This window comes from Spermophilus citellus, assembly GCF_964194105.1.
Source record: "Spermophilus citellus genome assembly, chromosome: 4".
In the NCBI taxonomy this organism is placed as follows: Eukaryota; Metazoa; Chordata; class Mammalia; order Rodentia; family Sciuridae; genus Spermophilus; species Spermophilus citellus.
The window spans coordinates 225,019,840-225,038,299 of NC_138185.1; the positions used below are offsets into that span (position 1 = coordinate 225,019,840).

The window sequence follows — 18,460 nt, forward strand, 5'->3', positions numbered from 1 at the left end:
AGACCCTCTCCAGTCTGGATCTGGGCTCAGAAGGTCGTGTGCCCTCTTCATCTTTCCCTCTCCATTCCCACTAGGACAGTACACCACCCACCCCACACTCCTGCACAATGGGGGAACATCCTCTTCAGGGTTAGCAATAAGCTGAGATGGTCCAAGATCCCTTAAAGACAGACGAGAAAACCAGGGCCCAGGGCAGAGGTTTTGTCCAAGGTCACCCTGAAAGTGGGTATTGGGTCTAGATCCCCAGGCAAGATCTGTTGTCCGGGCCTTCCTGCCCTCCGTCTGAAGCCCTGACCCTAGACTCTGCCACCTGGCAGGCAGGCTCCCCTCAGGAACACTGGGTGCAGGGCAGGCAGCAGGTGCCCTGGCAGGACATCACAGCCCTCCAGCCCATGCAGACCCAGCAGGATTCCCCAGCCAGGCAGCCTGGCCACCCTGCCTGTTCCTGAGGCTCCTCAGGAGTGGTACATCTTCTCAGTCAGTCCCCTCATCCTGCAGGATGGCAGCACACTCACACGGTAACAAATCTTCTTGGAGAAATCAGCTCTCCAGTCACGGGCAAGAAGCCTGCCCCTAGGGTGACACACCCACCCTCCATCATCATGGACACCATCTAATGCCCACTGTGAGTGGGCCAGGGAGTCATCCCTGGGCCAAGAGGAAAAGACACCTAACCCCAGGAGGGATAAGAAGCTGGGGGCCCCAGGCCAGGTACAATGGCTGAGCTAAGAAGCAGGAGCCCCAGGAAACTGCCTGCCAGTTGTGGGCAAACAGCAAAAGGTGGTGACAGAGTCAGAGCCAGGCCTGGGTGGGCCAGCTATCAGTGGGAGATACAGGAAGCCAGTGACACCCAAGGGGCTCATGGCTAGAGTAGGGTGGGGATACAGGAAGGCACAGCCTGGGTCAGGCCTCTGCCAAGCTCCTGGCACAGCAGACTGCCCAGTCCTGCTTGTCCCCCCTCAACTGCAGGATCAGGTCCAGGCCCCACCAGAGAGTTTACTACGAGAGCCTCCTCTCATAACTCCCCACTGGGCCTGTCCTCTTGGCCTCCAGGCCTCTGCACATTCCGTCCCCCTGCTTGCACAAGTCAGTCCCCTCCCCCTGTGCCTGCTCAATTCCTGCTCAGCTCAGCAGCCACCCTCTTTGGGACACTCCCAGCTCCAGATCTGAGTGGGAGGCTGGTCCTCACCCCTTTGCAGAGCTAGGCAATGAGGGGAGTATATGACCGGAGCCCTACTTGGGCAGGAACATGGGGAGCTGGGTCCAGCTGCACCCAGGAAACCTGGGAGCCTTGCCCCAAGACATGTGACAGATGAAGCAGATTCTCCTGTACAGAGATCAGTATATGTAAAGTGCAGGTACAATGCTCCGAAAAACAGTTCTGTCCCCAAATCCCACACCCCCTGGGTCTAGCCCTTGCCAGTGAGGTCCAAGGGCTGCAGGAAGGGCGGCAGCGGCAGCTCATCCAGGGCCTCAGGGAAGCGGCCAGGAGAGATGGCGGTGACCAGCACCTGCATGGCACGTGCAAAGAGAGATGGCGGGGCCAGGCCTGCCAGCCACTGGAACTTGTCCTCACCCAGAAGCCGCTGCCAGCGCGGTCGGTCACCCAGCAGCTCCCGGCGGGCTGGGCCTCCGGCACCAGCAGGGGTGTACAGCGCCAGTAGGTCAAGCAGTAGCAGGCGGCGCTGGCGTGGCTCCCCAGACACAGTGTTGGCGGCAGTGGCGGAAGAGGCAGCCCCAGCGGCAGGGACCGAGCCTGCATCACGACCCAACTGTTGCAGCAGCAGCTCCAGTGGTGTGAGGCCACCACCATCACGGAGGCCAGGCGAGGCTCCGTGGCCCAGAAGCAGGAAGAGGCACTCTGGGCGCGCCAGCTCACAGGCCACGTGCAGCGAAGTGCCACCACCCTCCACGCGGCTACAGCCACGTCGGTCCAGCAGGCGGGCGCGCTCCTCAGCTGGGAAGTCGCGCACAGTGCGCAGGATGCGGCGCAGGATGCCCACGCGGTTGTAGCGCACAGCCAGCGGCACGTGAGGCCCAGGCGCCGCACAGCAGCGGAAGCCCGCGCTGGGTGGCGCAAGTGCGCGCCGCGGGAAAGTGGCCAGCAGGTAGTGTGCGTAGGCCTGGTGGTCGTGCACCAGCGCGTAGAGCAGCGCCTCGGAGGGCGAGTAGGCCGCGGCGCGCCCGCACTCATCCCAGTGGAAGGCCTCGCTGGCGCGCATGTCCTCCAGGAGCCACACCGGAAGCAGGTCGCGCACCGCCTGGTAGAAGGCAAAAGACGACTTCCGGCATTGTTTCTGTGCCCGAGATCGGGCTGCGCTGGCACCCTCAGGGCCACCGTCTGCACCGCCCCCAGGCCTTGCGTCCCAAGGCATGCTGGCAGCCTCAAGGCATGGGCCCCAGGACAGACCAACCTGCGGGCAAAGGAGTGCAGTGAGGAGAGGGCTCCGGCTTCATCACGACCCTCTGACCTGGGTTGTCCCATCTACCCCCACAGCCCCACTGGAGCCTTGAGCTTTCTGTCTGGGACTCTCCTACCTGCCTCCTGCCTCCGCCTGGCCCCTGCAGTCATTGCCCCCACCTATAGTCTCTCCTAGGCCCAGAGCCACAGCCTGCTTTCTTGATCTGGCAGCACCTGATCTCCCTCCCTGAAGTTGTCTTGCTCTCTGGCACCCGCTAGAGAAACCCTAACCTGGTCAGGCCTTCAAAGTCTCCCCACCTCTCTCCAGCCTGGAAACGGGGGTGGGGGGTGGGGGGGAGCGTCTGTTCCCACCTTTGCCAGGTCCATCAACCCCAATCAGAAGCCAGGTAGCTGACAGGAAAACTCAGGCCCATATCTCAACCTGAGCCAAATCCATTTTCCGCCCCTAACTCCCCGACGACTCCAACCCCACCTCTGCTTTGACCCCTTACCACTGTCAGGCCCCCTGAGCCTCTTCCCAGACTGATCAGACCTACCTGGTTCCTGACACACGATCACCAGGTTCCGTGATTGTATTTCACCTTCCCTCAAGAAACCTCAGCTTCCTCATCTGTAGGAGAGGGAGTGGATTGTGGCCGGTTGTGGCTGGCTGTGAGCCCCAGCAGGGCGAGTGGGGGAGTGGCTCCGACCCTACATCTCCTCTGGGTCAGTGCCCCGGGGAGGAGGCAAAGGGTGAAGTCAACCTAGAGGCTGCACTTCAGTCTGCAGTCCCTCCCCTCCAGTGCGCCGACGACGCCTTTCTTGATCTTCACACAGGATGCTGGTACTGCCACCCATTTACCAGCAGGGGACAAGCTTATCCAAGGTCAGTCACCAAGTCGTGGTGGAAGCAGGACCAGAACCCAGGTCTCCTGCGTTCCGATTTGGGCTCATTCCCACGTGGTGAGGACCCCAGCCTGAACTCTGACCCTGCCTTCAAGGCCCCAGCCCCTATCTGAGCCCCGCCCCCGGCCCCACCACTCTGGTGTCTTTGGGCAAGGGTAAGCCTTCGGTCAGGAGGGCCCTGGGGCAGCAGTCAGGCCACATCCACACACACTGGGTGGACCCCTCTCAGCAACTGGGCTACAGAGGTGGACACGGCGGGCTGGGCTGTGGCCATGCGCCCTCCTGGAGTCAGGGCCTCTGTGTCCCAGGTGCAATAAGTGGGCACGCGTGGGGCGCCGGGCGCGTTACGTAAAGTTCGGCCGCCCCACGTCACTGGGCAGAGTCACCGCCTCGGCTCCGCGACGGGGTTGGGCCCCAGGACAGCGCCGCGAGCCGGGCCACCCGCCAGCTCCTCCCCGCCCTTCCCAGCGGGCACGACCCGACCTCGGCCGCAGCGGGTCACCCCCACGAGCCCGGTGTCTGCCGGCCGGTGGCGGGCGCGGTGAGGGTCTCACCGTGGCGTGCCGGGAAGGGCGGGGACCGCCGCCCGGGTTGCTAGCCGCGGGCGCGGGGGGACTCACCGCGAGGGACGGTGGGCCGAGCGTCCCGGTCCCTGCTGCGGGCTGGAGCGCGCGCCGTCCCCGTGCGGCAGGCAGGCGGAGGTCCCAGCACGGACCGCAGGGGGGAGCCGCCGCCGCCCGCGCCCGCGCCCGCCGCAGCCGAGCTCTGGGTCGGGTAGCTGGGCGGCGGTACCGGCGCCGGTGACGGGCGGGCAGCGGGCGGCGCAGTGCGGCCCGGGCCGGCAGGACCGCGGGACTGCCCGCCGCCGCCATTGGCCCGCGCCGCGAGTCCCCGCCGCCGCCCATTGGCTGCCGCGCTGCACCATTGTTGCGTCACGGGCCGGAGGGCGGGGCGCACAGCCTGATCTGAGGGAAACTTCGGAGAAACTTGAGGGCGCGGGGGGCGGGGCCGGGGGCGGGGCTCAGGAACCCGGTTGTCCCCGAGGGACCGCCCGCGCCCGGCTGGGCACCTGGAGCCGCGCCCACGGGGCAAAGCCAGGGTCGAGACGCTGGTAGGCACCCCGGCGCCTTCCGTGTGAGGCTCTCCTCGTGGCTCCGCGAGTCAAGTTCCAAGACTCCTTTGACCTGACCCTCGCCGACCTTGGGAAAACCCCCTACGGTGTGGGCCTGGGGTAGAAGCTGTGCCCCAAGGATTCCCATCGCGTGCTGCCCGTCATCGTGGGAGTCGTAGCACGGCGAGCTCCAGGCTCATCTCTCAGGGAAGGGTCGGACCGAGGGTGTGGATGGGTGGATGGAGGGAGATGTGTGTGGCACCTGCGTCTGCCCTCCCTGTCTAAACACACTTGATTTCACTTTATCACAACCACCAACCGCCAAGAATTCCCTGCTCAGAGAGAGAGAGAGGTAGCCTGCAAGGAGAGCCAGAAGGGAAGACAGGTGTTTCCCTTGCTGTTCCTCAGACGCTTGTGAATTGGGCCCTGGCCCCCCAGCCTTCCCACAATGGGCCTGGGATTTGGGGTAATAGATTTGGAGGCTCAGGAGCCTAGAGTTCTGAGGTCCTGGGGTCCCAAAAGCACTGATTCATGCCTTCACACCCCAGTAGTTAGGAATTCTGGACCTTTATTTTTTAATTTTTTAGTTATACATGGGCACAATATCTTTATTTTGTTAATTTATTTTTATGTGGTGCTGAGGATCGAACCCAGGGTCTCATACCTGCGGGGCGAGCACTCTACCACTGAGCCACAACCCAGCCCCATCTTTTTTTTATTAACACAATTTTTTAAACAATTTTTTTTAACTGGGGATTTGGAACCTGGGCATTCTACCACTGACCTACATCCCCAGCCCTTTTTACTTTCTATTTTGAGAAGGCAGGTTAAATTACTCAGGCTGGCCACAAACACGGGATCATCTTGATTGCCTGGGATTTCAGGCATGTGCCACCACAACTGGCCATTTTACAGACATTGAGAACCACAGACCCACAGCCCATGCAGGGATGCTGACAGGTCCTCACTAGAGCATCCCAGCACCTTCTCATACAAGGAGAAAGTTATTATCTTCATCCCAACCCTTTCTCCTGCCTCTGCTATGGGGAGAGAGATCCAGCCTACAGGGCAAAACTGAGCACACAGACAGCCCTGCCCTGGCTCCTCTGTGTCACCCCAAGAAATTAGGAAAAGACTAGAGGGCCTGCCTGGGCCAGAGTCTCCTCTGAACAGACCCAAGCAGACCCCTACCACAGCACATGCCTGTCCATTCTCCTACACATATGAACATACACAGGGCACACATGGGCTTCTCCTGTAGCACTGTGCCCTGGGAGGCAGACAAGGCTCCCAGACCAGAGAGAAGGTGACCCAGGCCAACCTGGGGAAGACAGGCATCCATGTGCCCCAGGCTGCCATCTGTGTATGGTGGCTGCTGACAGCAGCAGCCCTGCCCCACCTCAGTACACTGGGACCCTGCAGACCATAGGAACTCTCTCAAGGGATCCATGGCATCCACTAAGTTTGAAGAAACTCTGTCTATGGCCAGGGGTGGGGTTATAGAGAGCACTAGGCTCAGAATCTGAGCCCTGCTTTTGCCCACCTCAGCTTTCAACAAGTTCTCGCTCATTTATTTTAATTTTTTTGGTCCTGGAGATTGAACCCAGGAGCATTCTACCATTGAGCCACATCCTCAGCCCCTTTTTAAATTTTGAGACAGGTCTCGCCACATTGCCAAGGCTGACCTTGAGCTTGCAATCCTCCTACCTCAGCCCCCTGAGTCACTGGGATTACAGGTGTAGCCACTGTGTCCACCATCTCCTCCCCTTGTGAGGCCTCAGTTTCCCTAAGGTTTCTCCCAGCTTCCCCTGTTCTGAAGGTCTTTGAGAATGATGGAGGGCAAAACGAATGACCTTTGGGAGCCCCCAGGCCCTTCAGGACATCCTAGGGAGGGGTCCCCAGGTGGGCAACCTTGGGCTCAAGACAGCTGTGCCCTTGTCCCCATTCTGCTCCTCCAGGGCTTGAGGTGAGACACAGCTGTCACGTGGCTACTGGTGGACGGAGGCAAAAGGCCATGGTTGTGGATGCAAGGATGTGCTCTTGGCTGGGTACACTTCCATGCTGTCCCTCTTTGCTCAGGTTCTCAGAGGACTCTCTCAAAAAAGTCAAGACTGACCCTGTTGCTCCACTGCCTTAGAAACATCGGACAGGCACGGACTTAGCCTGAAAGACCAGATGGGAGACACTTCTGTTAGGTCGGTGGCTGCCAGAACAAAGCAGCCACCCCCCCAAAGGAACATCAATCAGGCGCCAGTGGAAACACCTGTCAATCACGAGATCTCCTAACACCTGTCAATCAGCAGGACCCCCTGGCCAATCCTGGAGTTCAGCCAACTCCCCTGACCAACTCCAACGGGACAAGGGACCCTAAAAACACCTTTTCCTGTCCCAAGCCCTTCCCTTCCTGCTGTAAGCCCCATAAAAGTGCAGTCTGGTTGAGCTTCCTTCCACGCAGTTTCTCCTCAGACCCTTCCCCTGTCCACTCTGTAGGTCAGAGTTCCACCTGGGAGTGATATCTCAATAAAGCCTCCTTCCGCGGCCTTTTTAAATTGGCCTCCTTTGGTCGCTGCCACCTCACCTGACCTGACAGGCACAGGTAGTGCAGGGCCTGGAGACAAGAAGGGAGGCTGCAGAGGTTGATGGGTGGGCTGTTCCCTAGGGGTTTTATAAGCTGGGGCAAGGAGCTTGGGTTTAGCGTTCAGACAATAGTGGAGGTAGAAGGAACTTATTTTGTTATTGAATTATTCATGAAAAGCACACAAATAATGACAAATGCCTGGAAGCCCATGATCCCAGTTAAGAGATACCATGGGACTAAATGTGAAGCCCTGGGTGGGCTGGGGCTGGGGCTGGGGCTCAGTGGTAGAGCACTTGCCTAGCATGTGTGAGGCCCTGGGTTCAAGCCTCAGCACTGCATGTAAATAAATAAATAAAAATAAAGGTCCATCAACAACTAATTAAAACTAAAAAAAAAAAAAACATGACGCCCCGGGCACCTGCTCTTTTCCTGCCACCCAGTGGCATTCCTGGCTGCATGGGTCTTTCTTATGGCCACATAGTGGCTGACATTGTAACTTTCTCCATCATGGTGGCAGACGTCCCTTACCCTCTTGCCTTTTCCTCCCAAGATCACTTCTATGACTCGAACCTGTCCCCAGGGCTCATGCAGTGGCAACTGAATCCCCAGATGCATCCGTGTTGAGAACTGGGGCCTCTAAGAGGCGACTGGGCCATAAGGCCCCCACCCCCAGAGAGCTTCAAGACAAAAGGATGAGTTCTGTCCCCCTCCCTTCTCTGCCTTCCTTCCCTCCCCTCCTTCCTCCCCTTCTTCCCAGCCTCAAGAATTCTAAGAAATCAATCTTTGGGGCTGGGTTGTGACTCAGCAGTAGAGGGCTTGCTTTGTAAGTGTGAGGCACTGGGTTCGACCCTCAGCACTACATAAAAATAAATAGAAAAAGGCATGCTGTCCACCTACAACTAAAAATAAAGAAAGAAAGAAGTCAATCTTTGTGCCCTGTAACAGATGTTCTATGACAGAGGCAGATCCATCCTCAGGGCACCTGTGACTGCTGAGTCCTGGTCTCCCTGGGAAAGCTGTCCTCTGCTCCCAGCAATGCCTTGACCATCCCTGCCTACACTTCCTGGGGGTGTGGCCAGCAGGCTATCCCCCTCCTCAGCTGTCTCACAAGCCCTCCAAGACTGCCCAGGGGACAGTGTGGACAGCCGTTAATGGGCAGACTCCTAAAGGAAGTTGGATGGCCTCAGGGTGTGACGCACAGCTGGGGCAGGGGGTGATGGGTGGAGGATGATTCCCAGAGAGGCTTGGGGCAGGGAGGGGCTGAGGGCTGAGTCTTGCCAACTGGGGGAGAGGATTTGACTTTTACCCTCGCCTGCTCCTGCTGAGACCTGGCTTGAAGCACCCTCCCTTCACTTGACCCTCCCTCCAGGGCAGAGGTCTATGTGTGAGCTGATTGGGAGGCTGCTCAGTGAGGCCAGAGATGGGGGGGTTTCAAATCCTGGGACCTACATCCTGCAGGTTTTGGGCGTAGGAACTCCGCAGCAGTGGCGGGGGGGGGGGGGGTTGAGGGGGTGGAGGTGCCAGCCACCATGGCTTTGAAGGGGTGTTGGTAAAGGGTGGTATGGGGGCCTTGGAGACAAGCGCTGTGTTCTGCACGGATTCTGCAGATCAAATCACAGATACTGGAGGACAGCTGGGTGTGAGTGGGAAAGGAGAGGAGGTGAGGGTGCCCCTGGTTCAGGCTGAGGCCCTGCAATGAGGGATGTGTCCAAGGAAACTGGAGGCTGGGGAGAGGGCCTGGCTGTGAGGGGGTTCAAAGCAGGGGCAGCAGCGAGAAGGAGAATGGAGTGGGTCGGAGGCCTGAGCCTGGCACGTGGAGTAACGGGGAGAGGCCAGGAGAAGTCGGAGGCACAGGTACCAGGGCTGGGGCTGTAGTTTTGTGGCAGAGTGCTTGCCTAGCACCTGTGAGGCTGGGTCGATCAGCACTGCATAAAAAAATAAAGGCATGGGCTGGGGATGTGGCTCAAGCGGTAGCGCGCTCGCCTGGCATGTGTGCGGCCCGGGTTCGATCCTCAGCACCACATACCAACAAAGATGTGTGTCCGCCGAGAACTAAAAAAAATAAGTATTAAAAAAAAATTTCTCTCTCTCTCTCTCTCTCTCTCTCTCTCTCCCCCCTCTCTCACTCTCTCTTTAAAAAAATAAAATAAAAATAAAGGCATGCTGTCCATCTACAACTACAAAAAAATAAAAAAGACACAGGATTCTAGGAGGTGAAGGCAGCCCAAGGCAGAGGAAATGGTCAGCTGGGACCAGTGCCCCCAGCAAAAGGTTTTGTAACATGCAGGTCACAGTGTCCTTCACCAGAGGTCATGGAGTGGAGGGAGAAGCTATCTGGAGAAGGTTGGGGCCCAGCAGGGAGAGAGACCATGGGAGCAGTGAAGGGCACAGGAAGGGCAGGAGCTGGAGACAATCAGCATAAAAGGAGTGGAAGTAAAATGTACAGGATGTGTGTGAGCACCCGCGTGTGCACCAGTGCGCATGTGGGCACAGGAGCATGCCCACACACGCACATGTGTGCAGTGTGCAGGCCCAGCATGCCACGCCTAGGTGCTCATGGGTGAAGTTGCTGCATCTTACAGGGGCGCCGCGCACACGTACCTGCAGTGCACTGACAGATCAAATCACCCATACTGGAGGACAGCTGAGACCTGTTGGAGCAGTGGCCCCCTCCAACCCCCTCCATTCTCCTTCTCCTGCTACATGCACCCTCATCTGGAGCCATTGGCAGTTTTTTTTTTGAGGGGGTGGGGTACTGAGGATTGAACTCAGGGGCACTAAGCCACCTCCCTAGCCCTATTTTGTATTTTCTTTAGAGACGGTTTCACTGAGGTGCTTAACACCTCCCAGTTGCTAAGTCTGGCTTTGAACTTGCAATCCTCCTGTCTCAGCCTCCCGAGCTGCTAGGATTACAGGCATGTGCCACCGTGCCCAACTCATGGGCAGTTCTTCACAGATGCAGGTGAGGGCAGGGTAAAGGTGGATATACCCTGGTGGTTCTTTTTTTTTTTTTTTAGGTCACTTGCTGGTAGAAGGGGAGGGCATAGGGCTGGAGAGAGGGGTTCATTGACTCACAGAGAAACCCACTGACCTGACCCCCAGCAAGGCCTTGGGATCCTGTGAGCTGGGTAGGGAAAAAGGGGAGGACACACAGCCTCCTCAGGGAGGGACGGGCTGGGTACTGCCTGTTCAGCTCCTCACCAGCTGTGGAACTGGTTGAGTAACTGCCTATCTGAGCGCAGCCACTTACCTGTGAAATGAGTAGGTAGATTTTGAGAAGTCAAAGAAAAGGCATTCCTGGTGGCAGGACTGGCAGGACTGGTGAGAGCCTGGGTGTCCCGGGCCTACCCACACCTCACCTAGGTCCTGCCCTCCCACCACCCATCTAGACCAGCAGAAGCTCCTCTGGCCTTGAAGGATCTGCACCTTGAGCCAAGTGCCCCTCCGTGCAGGCTGGGTTCCTTGCCCTCCCCACAGCTGCAGCCCTCCTGCCCTCTCTCCTCCCTTCCAACCAGCCTTTCAAGGCTCAGTTGGAGGGCTGGGGATGTGGCTCAAGCGGTAGCGTGCTCGCCTGGCATGCGTGCGGCCCGGGTTCGATCCTCAGCACCACATACCAACAAAGATGTTGTGTCCGCCGAGAACTAAAAAATAGGTATTAAAAATTCTCTCTCTCTCTCTCTCTCTCTTTAAAAAAAAAAAAAAAAAAAAAAGGCTCAGTTGGAGCTGCCAGTACAAGTGAAGACAGGACAAAACTAGATGGAAACAAGTGATCCCCTGGACACCAGAGGATCCAAAGGGGTGTGCCCAGAGCTCCACACACAGCAGTTCCTTCTGTGGCCATGGTACCCCAGACAGACTCACGCCCACTCGCCAAGGAACGTGCGCAATGCCCACTGCAGTGGTTCTTGTTTAATCCTTTAGTGTTCCAGGAAATAATTCAGCCTGAGGCAGAGCTGCTCCAGAGGCTGAGGCAGGTGGATCACAAGTTCGAGGCCAGCCTGGCGACTTGGCTAGACATTGCTCAAAACAGAAAATGAAGAGGGTGGTGGGGACGATGGCCAGCTCAGTGTAGAGCACCTGGCTAGCCTGTGCAAGGTCTGGGCCCTCCCCAGCACTGGAAAAGTGAAAATGGAGAATTCAGCCTGAATTTATATTTCATTAGTATTACACAGTTAAACCTTTGCAAGCCAAGTACTGAGGAGATAGGGTCAATATATAGTGCGTGTGTGCGCCTGCACACACACACACACACACACACACACAAGTTGGAGGTCTCACTCTGTTGCCCAGGCTGGCTTTGAACCCCCAGGCTCAAGTTATCTTCCTGCCTCAGCCTTCTGGGTAGCTGGAACTACTCATGTACACCCTGCACTTGGCCTTTGGCTATGCTTTCTTTTAGTTGTGGATGGACACAATAACTTTATTTTTTTTTTATGTATTTTGATGTGGTGCTGAGGATCAAAGCCAGATGAGTGCTCTACCACTGAGCCACAACCCAGCCTCATGGGCTTTTTATTATTATTATTATTATTATTATTATTATTATTATTATTATTACTATTTTGTGGTACTGAGGGTTGAACCCAGGGGCACTTTATCACTGAGCTATGCCCCCAGCCCTTTTGTATTCATTTTTTTTTAATTTTTAACATTTATTTTTTTAAAGAGAGAGAGAGAATTTTAATATTTATTTTTCAGTTTTCGGCGGACATAATATCTTTGTTGGTATGTGGTGCTGAGGATCGAACCCAGGCCGCACGCATGCCAGGCGAGCGCGCTACCGCTTGAGCCACATCCCCAGCCCTAAAATTTATTATTTAGTTGTAGTTGGACACAATACCTTTGTTTTATTTATTTTTTTTTAATGTGGTGCTGAGGATCAAACCCAGGGCCTCTCACATGCTAGGTGAGCACTCTACCACTGAGCCACAACACCAGCCCTATTTATTTTATTTATTTTTTTAAATTTTGAGACAGGGCCAAGCTAATTTGCTGAGTCTGGCTTTGAACTTGTGATCCTGCTGCCTCAGCCTTTGGAGCTGCTAGGATTACAGGGGTGGGCTAGGCCTAGGTGAGGTGTGAGCAGCCATGGGACACCCCAGGCACTCACAGGCTTTCTTGAGTTTTCTACACAGCAGAGCCCCTGCTCCCTGGCTGGGCATGGTGAGAGACTGGAGCCTGGAGTCCCCTCCTCTCCATGTGGGGCATGTTCAGTGGCATCTCTGTCTTGGTCCTTGTAGAATCCCCGACCCAGCCATGCCTGGGCACCTGTGCTTGCACTATATGAGTCAGTCAATTATGGTTGGGGCTTAGGCTACTTGGAGATGGGTCCATCACCACCAGGGAATTTGCTGGGGGGAATCCCTGTCACCCCAGCACAGTGATAACAGCGCCTTCACCCTCAACAGGTCTTGATTTAGAAGGTGACCCACTATCAAGAGCAGAGGGCCTGCTCAGAGCTCCGCATCTGTCCAGTGGAGATAGCAGCCATGGGTCCACCCAGGCCTCCCAGACATAGCCCACCAGCAAGCACTCGCCCCAGTCACAGGGTGGCTAGGACTATTAATATTTCCACAGAAAAGTATTAAAAGAAAAATCAACCCTGTTATTTCAAAAATAAGCCACACAGTGATCTGTTGTTGAATCCTTGGGGAGGGGTCAGCAAGGAGGGCCAGGGAGCCCTTATGCTGTTAGTCCCCGTATCTCCTTTATGTTTTTAATTTTTGGAAAGGAGGACCGCTTTGTTTGTTTGGTGTGATTAAGTTTGGTTTTTGTTGGTGGTGGTTTGTTTTTTTGATTTTTGTTTTTGTTTTTGTTTTTGATACCAGAGATTAAACTCAGGGGCGCTTAACCCCTGAGCTACATCTCCAGCCCTTTTTTATTTTGAGAGGGGGGTCTCGCTAAGGTGCTTAGGGCCTCCCTAAGTTGCTGAGGCTGGCTTTGAACTCACAGTGCTGCTGGGATGACAGGCATGTACCCCCTGACGGGCTGAGGTAGATTTTAAAGGGGTCCCACTGGCAACATACTGCTCCAAGATGTTGTCTCAGTGACTTCCCAGCGAGCGAGGTCAGATGATCAGCCCCACAGACTCAGAGAACCATGGGTGAAACCTATCGACTTTTTTTGGTGGTGCTACGGATTGAACCCAGCTTTCCCCCAGCCCTTTTTTATTTTTTGAGACAGGGTCTCGATAAACTGCCCAGGCTGGCCTCCAATTTTCGAAATTCCTGCCTCACAGGAGTGCTCCCCTGCACCCAGCTGAACCCTGTGAATTTCACACCATCCCAGGAGGGGCTTCCTGCGTTCCTAATAACCCTAATGAGGTCTGATGAAGGCTGAGATCCCTTGCTCTAGAAGTTCCCCCTCACAAGATGGAGGCTGACAGAGTTTGGGATGGTGGGCTGGGCTCCTCTATCCCTGGCCAGGGGAGTTGGGTTGTCAGCCAGTACTTCTGAGCAGCTCCACTCATGAGTCCATTCAACAGCAGGCCCCTGGAGCTTGTTCTAAGGACCAGAGGTAAGAGGGCAGGGAAGGCTCTGAAGGAGAGATGAAGAGGAGTCCCTGTGATCTGCATCACTGGTCAAGGAAGGTGACGGTTGTGTCAAGTGCCCTGACCCCACCCCTCCTCACTGGGCCACCCCACCTCTCAGGGCAGCCTCAGCCTCCTGCTGCCTGAGGGACCTGCCACAACCACAGTCCAATGGACCCCTCTTTCCCAAGCCCTCCCTGGCTGCCCCTCTCCAAAGAGATGACATCCTCCTCCCCTGGAGCTCTTAGCTTTCAGGCCTCAGACCTTGCAGGTGCTGGTCCCTCTCTCTGGAATGCTCTTCCCAGGAAGTGAGCAGGGCCTGGGTTCAGGCTGGAGGCGCTCCCTGACCTGCTCTACTGGTGTCCTGCAAGGGGAAGTTTGGGTAGAAGTTGCCCATAGACACTGATGAGTAAGTACAGAAACAATGAATCATGGCCGGGCGGAGTAGCCCACACCTGCAATCCCAGGATCGAGAGTTCAAAGCCAGCCCCAGCAACTGGGAGACCCTGAGCAACTCAGTGAGACCCTGTCTCTAAATACAATACAAACTAGGGCTGGGGATGGGGCTCAGTGGTTGAATGTCCCTGAGTTCAATTCCCAGTATCAAGAAAAAAAAACAAGAGTAAATCAGGCAGATGGGTGGGGTTCCCTGCCTTCAAGGGTGGAGGGCTGACCCAAGTTCTGGGATTAGGAGTAGGAGGGGTGGGAATGCCCTACAGGGCTGGGAGCAGGAAGAACTGATTCATTTAGGGCAGCATGGGAATCCCAGGCATGCTGGGCCCCAGTAGAGAGGCTCAGAGGTGGTCCAGCCCAGATGCTGGCCCAAAGACCCAAACCTGCCTGACTTCTCCCAGTGGATGGTAGCTCTGACCATGCTGGGGGCCCTGAAGTTGGAGGGGCAGTAAGACAGGGCAGAGAAGGCCAGCTTGCTTCCTCCCGACCCTCCCAGCTCCTGGCCTGGATCCTGCAGGACCCTGTGACCTCACAGGCATAGCCTCCCTTTCTGGACTCTCAACTAACCCACAGGGCTTGGGGAGGGCTAAAGCAAAGCCAGCCGTGGGCTTCTGGAGCTGGGCTGGCCTGGGCCAGGTGTGTCCCTCTGCTCAGGCCTTGGGGCTGCCTGCAGGGGTGGTGCTGCAGCACCTCCACTCTAGCCTCGAACATCCCAGGGCTGGAGGGGCTGAGAGGTGGCTGGGCACATGTGCCTCCACTTCCTCTGCATCTCCCGCCTCATTTTCCATTGTCCCCTGTGGGTGCTGGATAAATAGCTGCGGTTTGCAGTAAGTGAGAGGGCGGGGAACTGAGGCCAGGCCCAGTGGCACACACCTGTGATCCCAGCTAAGGCGCCTGAGGCAGGAGGATCACAAGTTCCAGGCCAGCCTGGGCAACTTAGCAAGCCCCTGTCTCAGTGGTAGAGCATCCCTGGGTTCAATCCCCAGTGAAGGAGGAGGAGAAAGAGAAGAAGAGGAGACAAGGAGAAGAAAAAGAAGAAGGAGGACTGGGATGTAGCTCTGTGGCAAAGAGTTTGCCTCACATTTGCAAAGCCCTGGGGTTCAATCCCCAGTTCTAAAAAAGAAAAAGGGGGGATTTAAAAAAGGAGGAGCAGGAGAAGAAGAAGGAAGGAAGGGAAGAAACACAAGAAAGAGGAGGAAAGAAGAGAAGGATGAGGAGACACTGAGGTCAGAGGACACTGGGCTTGGCCCAGGTCACACAACTCAGACAAGCCCTAGCGTCAGGTTGCCGGCGTCGGAGACCAGGGGCTCCACTCGGAGGTCCCAAGAAATCAGGTCTAGCCACTTGCCTCCCAAATTAACAGTGAAAAGCAGGAAATTAACTTTAATCAGTATAGCTGCCAGTACACAGGACCGTCCTTAGCCTGGCGCCTGGACAGGGGGCAGGGCACTGGTGGGCAGTCTGGGTCCAGCCAGCTGCTGGATCTTTCTCCCCATTGGTGGGGGTGGGCCAGGCCCAGCCGGTCCTAAGCAAGTTGCTGTCGCCTGGGGGAACTTCGCACTTTCCACAATCTGTGCATCACGCAGACCTGTTATTCCTGGTATTCAAGGTGACTGACTCAGAGCCCAGGAGCCAGATGCGCAGCGGAGGCGGAGACGCAGGTGGCTCAATCGCCATGAGCCCTGCTCCGCGCACCCGCGCCCCCTGGCGGCCGCGGCCTGTCCCTCCGCCACGCCGCGCGCCCCCTGCTGCAGCGTGTCCCAGCCCCCGAGCCGCCACCACCCTGCGGGCTCCGCCTCGGCAACCCTAACCCCGCGGGAGGGGGAACGGGGGCCGCCCTTCCACCCCACCCACCCCACTGCGGAGCCCTCGCCGCGCGCCCGGCCCTCCCTGCCTCCCCGGCTGCCCGCACGCTAACCGGCCCATTCTGCAGGTGCATACACCCGGGGCCAGGCCGCCCGAGCAGCCGGGGGTGGGGTGGGGTGGGGTGGGGGGAGGAACTGTCTAGGCTTCATCTCTGCCTCGCGGGCTGCAGTGTCACCGTCCCCTTGCAGGCAACCCCCAGGGAATTGGAGAGTCTAGTACTGTCCAGTTGGTGACATCACCTTGCAGCCCACCAAGGGTCTAGTACTGTCCAGTTGGTGACATGGAGATCTCCAGAAAGCAACCCTTCACTCTGCCACCCTTCCTAGCAGAGAGCTGTGCCCTGGAGGGCATTGGGGTCCCTGGCAGAAGTTGCTAGAGTCCTCCACTCCTTTCCACCGTGGTGAGCTGGAACCTAAGCAGGCCACTAGGTGCTTCCCTTGAGACCCCTGTTAGGAGCAGGGAACTGGACAGGACTTAACAGCCCGAGAAGGGGATGATTGGGTGAACTGCCCACCCTTCAAGAGGGCTGAACTGGAGCCAGGTGCTGTGACCCAGGCCTGTCCTCCCAGCAACTGAGGCAAGAGGATCACAAGTTCCAGGCCAGCCTCGGGAACTTAGTGAGACCCTGTCTCAAAAAACAAACAGGGAAAGGGAGGGGGAAGAGAATAGCAAGAATGGTGGAAGGAGATGGTCATCATTATACAAAATACATGTATGAAGATTTGAATTTGGTGTCAACGTACCTTATATACAAACAGAGATATGATAAATTGTGGTATTTTGCTCATCATTTGGTATTACTCATATAACAGGAATCCCATACAATCCACAGGGACAAGGCATAGTTGAAAGAGCTCATCAAACTATTAAAACGTACCTATTAAAGCAAAAAGAGGGAATTGGTAAGGGGTATATATCCCCCAAAGATAAACTTAAAATAACCCTTTTTACTCTAAACTTTTTAAATTTGGATTCATCAGGACTTAGTGCTGCGGAAAGACATATGTATTCGAAAAATGTACATAAGCCTAAGGTACTTTGGAAAGATATTCTAACAGGACAATGGAAAGGTCCCGACCCAGTTATTGTCTGGAATCGGGGTTCCCTTTGTGTGTTTCCACAGGGAGAACAACAGCCGATTTGGATTCCAGAGAGATTAACTAAAGCAATTTCTACAGAAAAAGAAGATGATTTGACTCAAATCCATAACAGCTGATATCCAGAGCTCCAGCTTGGCTATTCTTACATCTGCGACAGTGATTAACCAAGGTTTTTTTTTTCAATATCTATTTTATTATTGCATTTTTCCCACATCGTAAAATTCTATTTTATTTTTTGAGCTCATACAAACCTAGGTTAATGTTTTTCTGATCAGTTTTATTTTTTGACTGTGTTTTATTTTTTGACTAGAGTTTTTAAACATTGCAATGGAGATTTCACCTAGGTATAGCTACAAGGCCTTTATTTACTATTGTCTTATGTGTTGTATGTTGTGTGCACATTTCTGTTTTGTGTTGTATGTCTGTATGTGTGTATGTCCATATTTCATTTATGAGGAGCGCTCATGAAAAAATGGATCCGAATTTTTTTTTTTTTTGAGAATTTTAATATTTATTTTTTAGTTATTGGCGGACACAACATCTTTGTTTGTATGTGGTGCTGAGGATCGAACCCGGGCCTCACGCATGCCAGGCGAGCGCGCTACCGCTTGAGCCACATCCCCAGCCCCCCGAATTTTTTTTTATTCACGTGATTTAAATGGTTTAATTTAAATTAGGTAAACAGCTGTTAATGATTGTTTTTAAAGATGGTTAACAGATCTGTTTGCTTACTAATTTAAATTAGGTAAACAGCTGTTAAGGATTGTTTTTTTTAAGGAGGTTAACAGATCTGTTTGTTTACTTTCACCTTTCCTTTTCATTATATTTAATAATTCTGTTCAGGATAATGTCTCTTTAGCATCATTGCCAGAATTTCCATCTCCATCCCAGTGCCGGTGAAGACTGAGATAAAACCAAACTACAGCTTCTATGATAGCCATCACAGTAAACTGTATAAACTGATGCATCAATGAATATAACTCAACAAGTAATGCTCAATCAAGGACTCGATTTACTTTGGGAGGAAATGGACATATTGATAGACTCCTCCGATTTGAACTGCCTGCAGAACTTGCCTGGACTATATATCAGTTGCATGCATTGTGAAATATCGTCTGGTGCAGCGAATTGTGGTACTGCTGGCATATCTTTGCTGATGGTGTCACCAGTGATGCAATTTCCTTGCCAACGCACCCCATGTTAATTGTGGTAATGCTGGCATATCTTTGCTGATGGTGTCACCAGTGACGCAATTTTTCCAAAAGAGCCGTCAATTGCCTTGGTGTCGTGGCATTTCTGTATCTTCCTCCCTTCTACTAGTGATGGTCTAAATTTGGGGGCCAACAGAGGTGAGGCAAAGAACCTCACCCCCCCACTGGCACCAAGGCTAAATTTGGGGGCCAACAGAGGTGAGGCAAGAACCTCACCCCCCCACTGGTGCATAGGCCTATCCACAAGCATGGCTGAATGCTGGACCAGTAGTCAGTGACGGGTTGATCTGATTGCAGTGGATTCA

At 55.0% G+C, this 18,460-nt stretch overlaps 1 protein-coding gene across 1 annotated transcript; it reads right to left on the bottom strand.

Moving 5' to 3' along the window:
- Nucleotides 1-1,332: 1,332 nt before the first annotated feature.
- Nucleotides 1,333-4,174, bottom strand: ANKRD9 (ankyrin repeat domain 9). Its single transcript, XM_081293373.1, has 3 exons — nucleotides 3,928-4,174; nucleotides 2,959-3,032; nucleotides 1,333-2,414 (listed from the first exon to the last, which is right to left on the bottom strand). Exon 3 carries the CDS (start codon nucleotides 2,373-2,375, stop codon nucleotides 1,410-1,412), a length of 966 nt encoding a protein of 321 aa, XP_081149499.1. The 5' UTR covers nucleotides 2,376-2,414; nucleotides 2,959-3,032; nucleotides 3,928-4,174; the 3' UTR covers nucleotides 1,333-1,409.
- Between the last annotated feature and the right edge of the window lie 14,286 nt (nucleotides 4,175-18,460).

Excerpts from the sequence above, each read along its gene's own strand:
- ANKRD9 (XM_081293373.1), bottom strand. The coding sequence starts at position 2,375 with ATGCCTTGGGACGCAAGGCCTGGGGGCGGTGCAGACGGTGGCCCTGAG.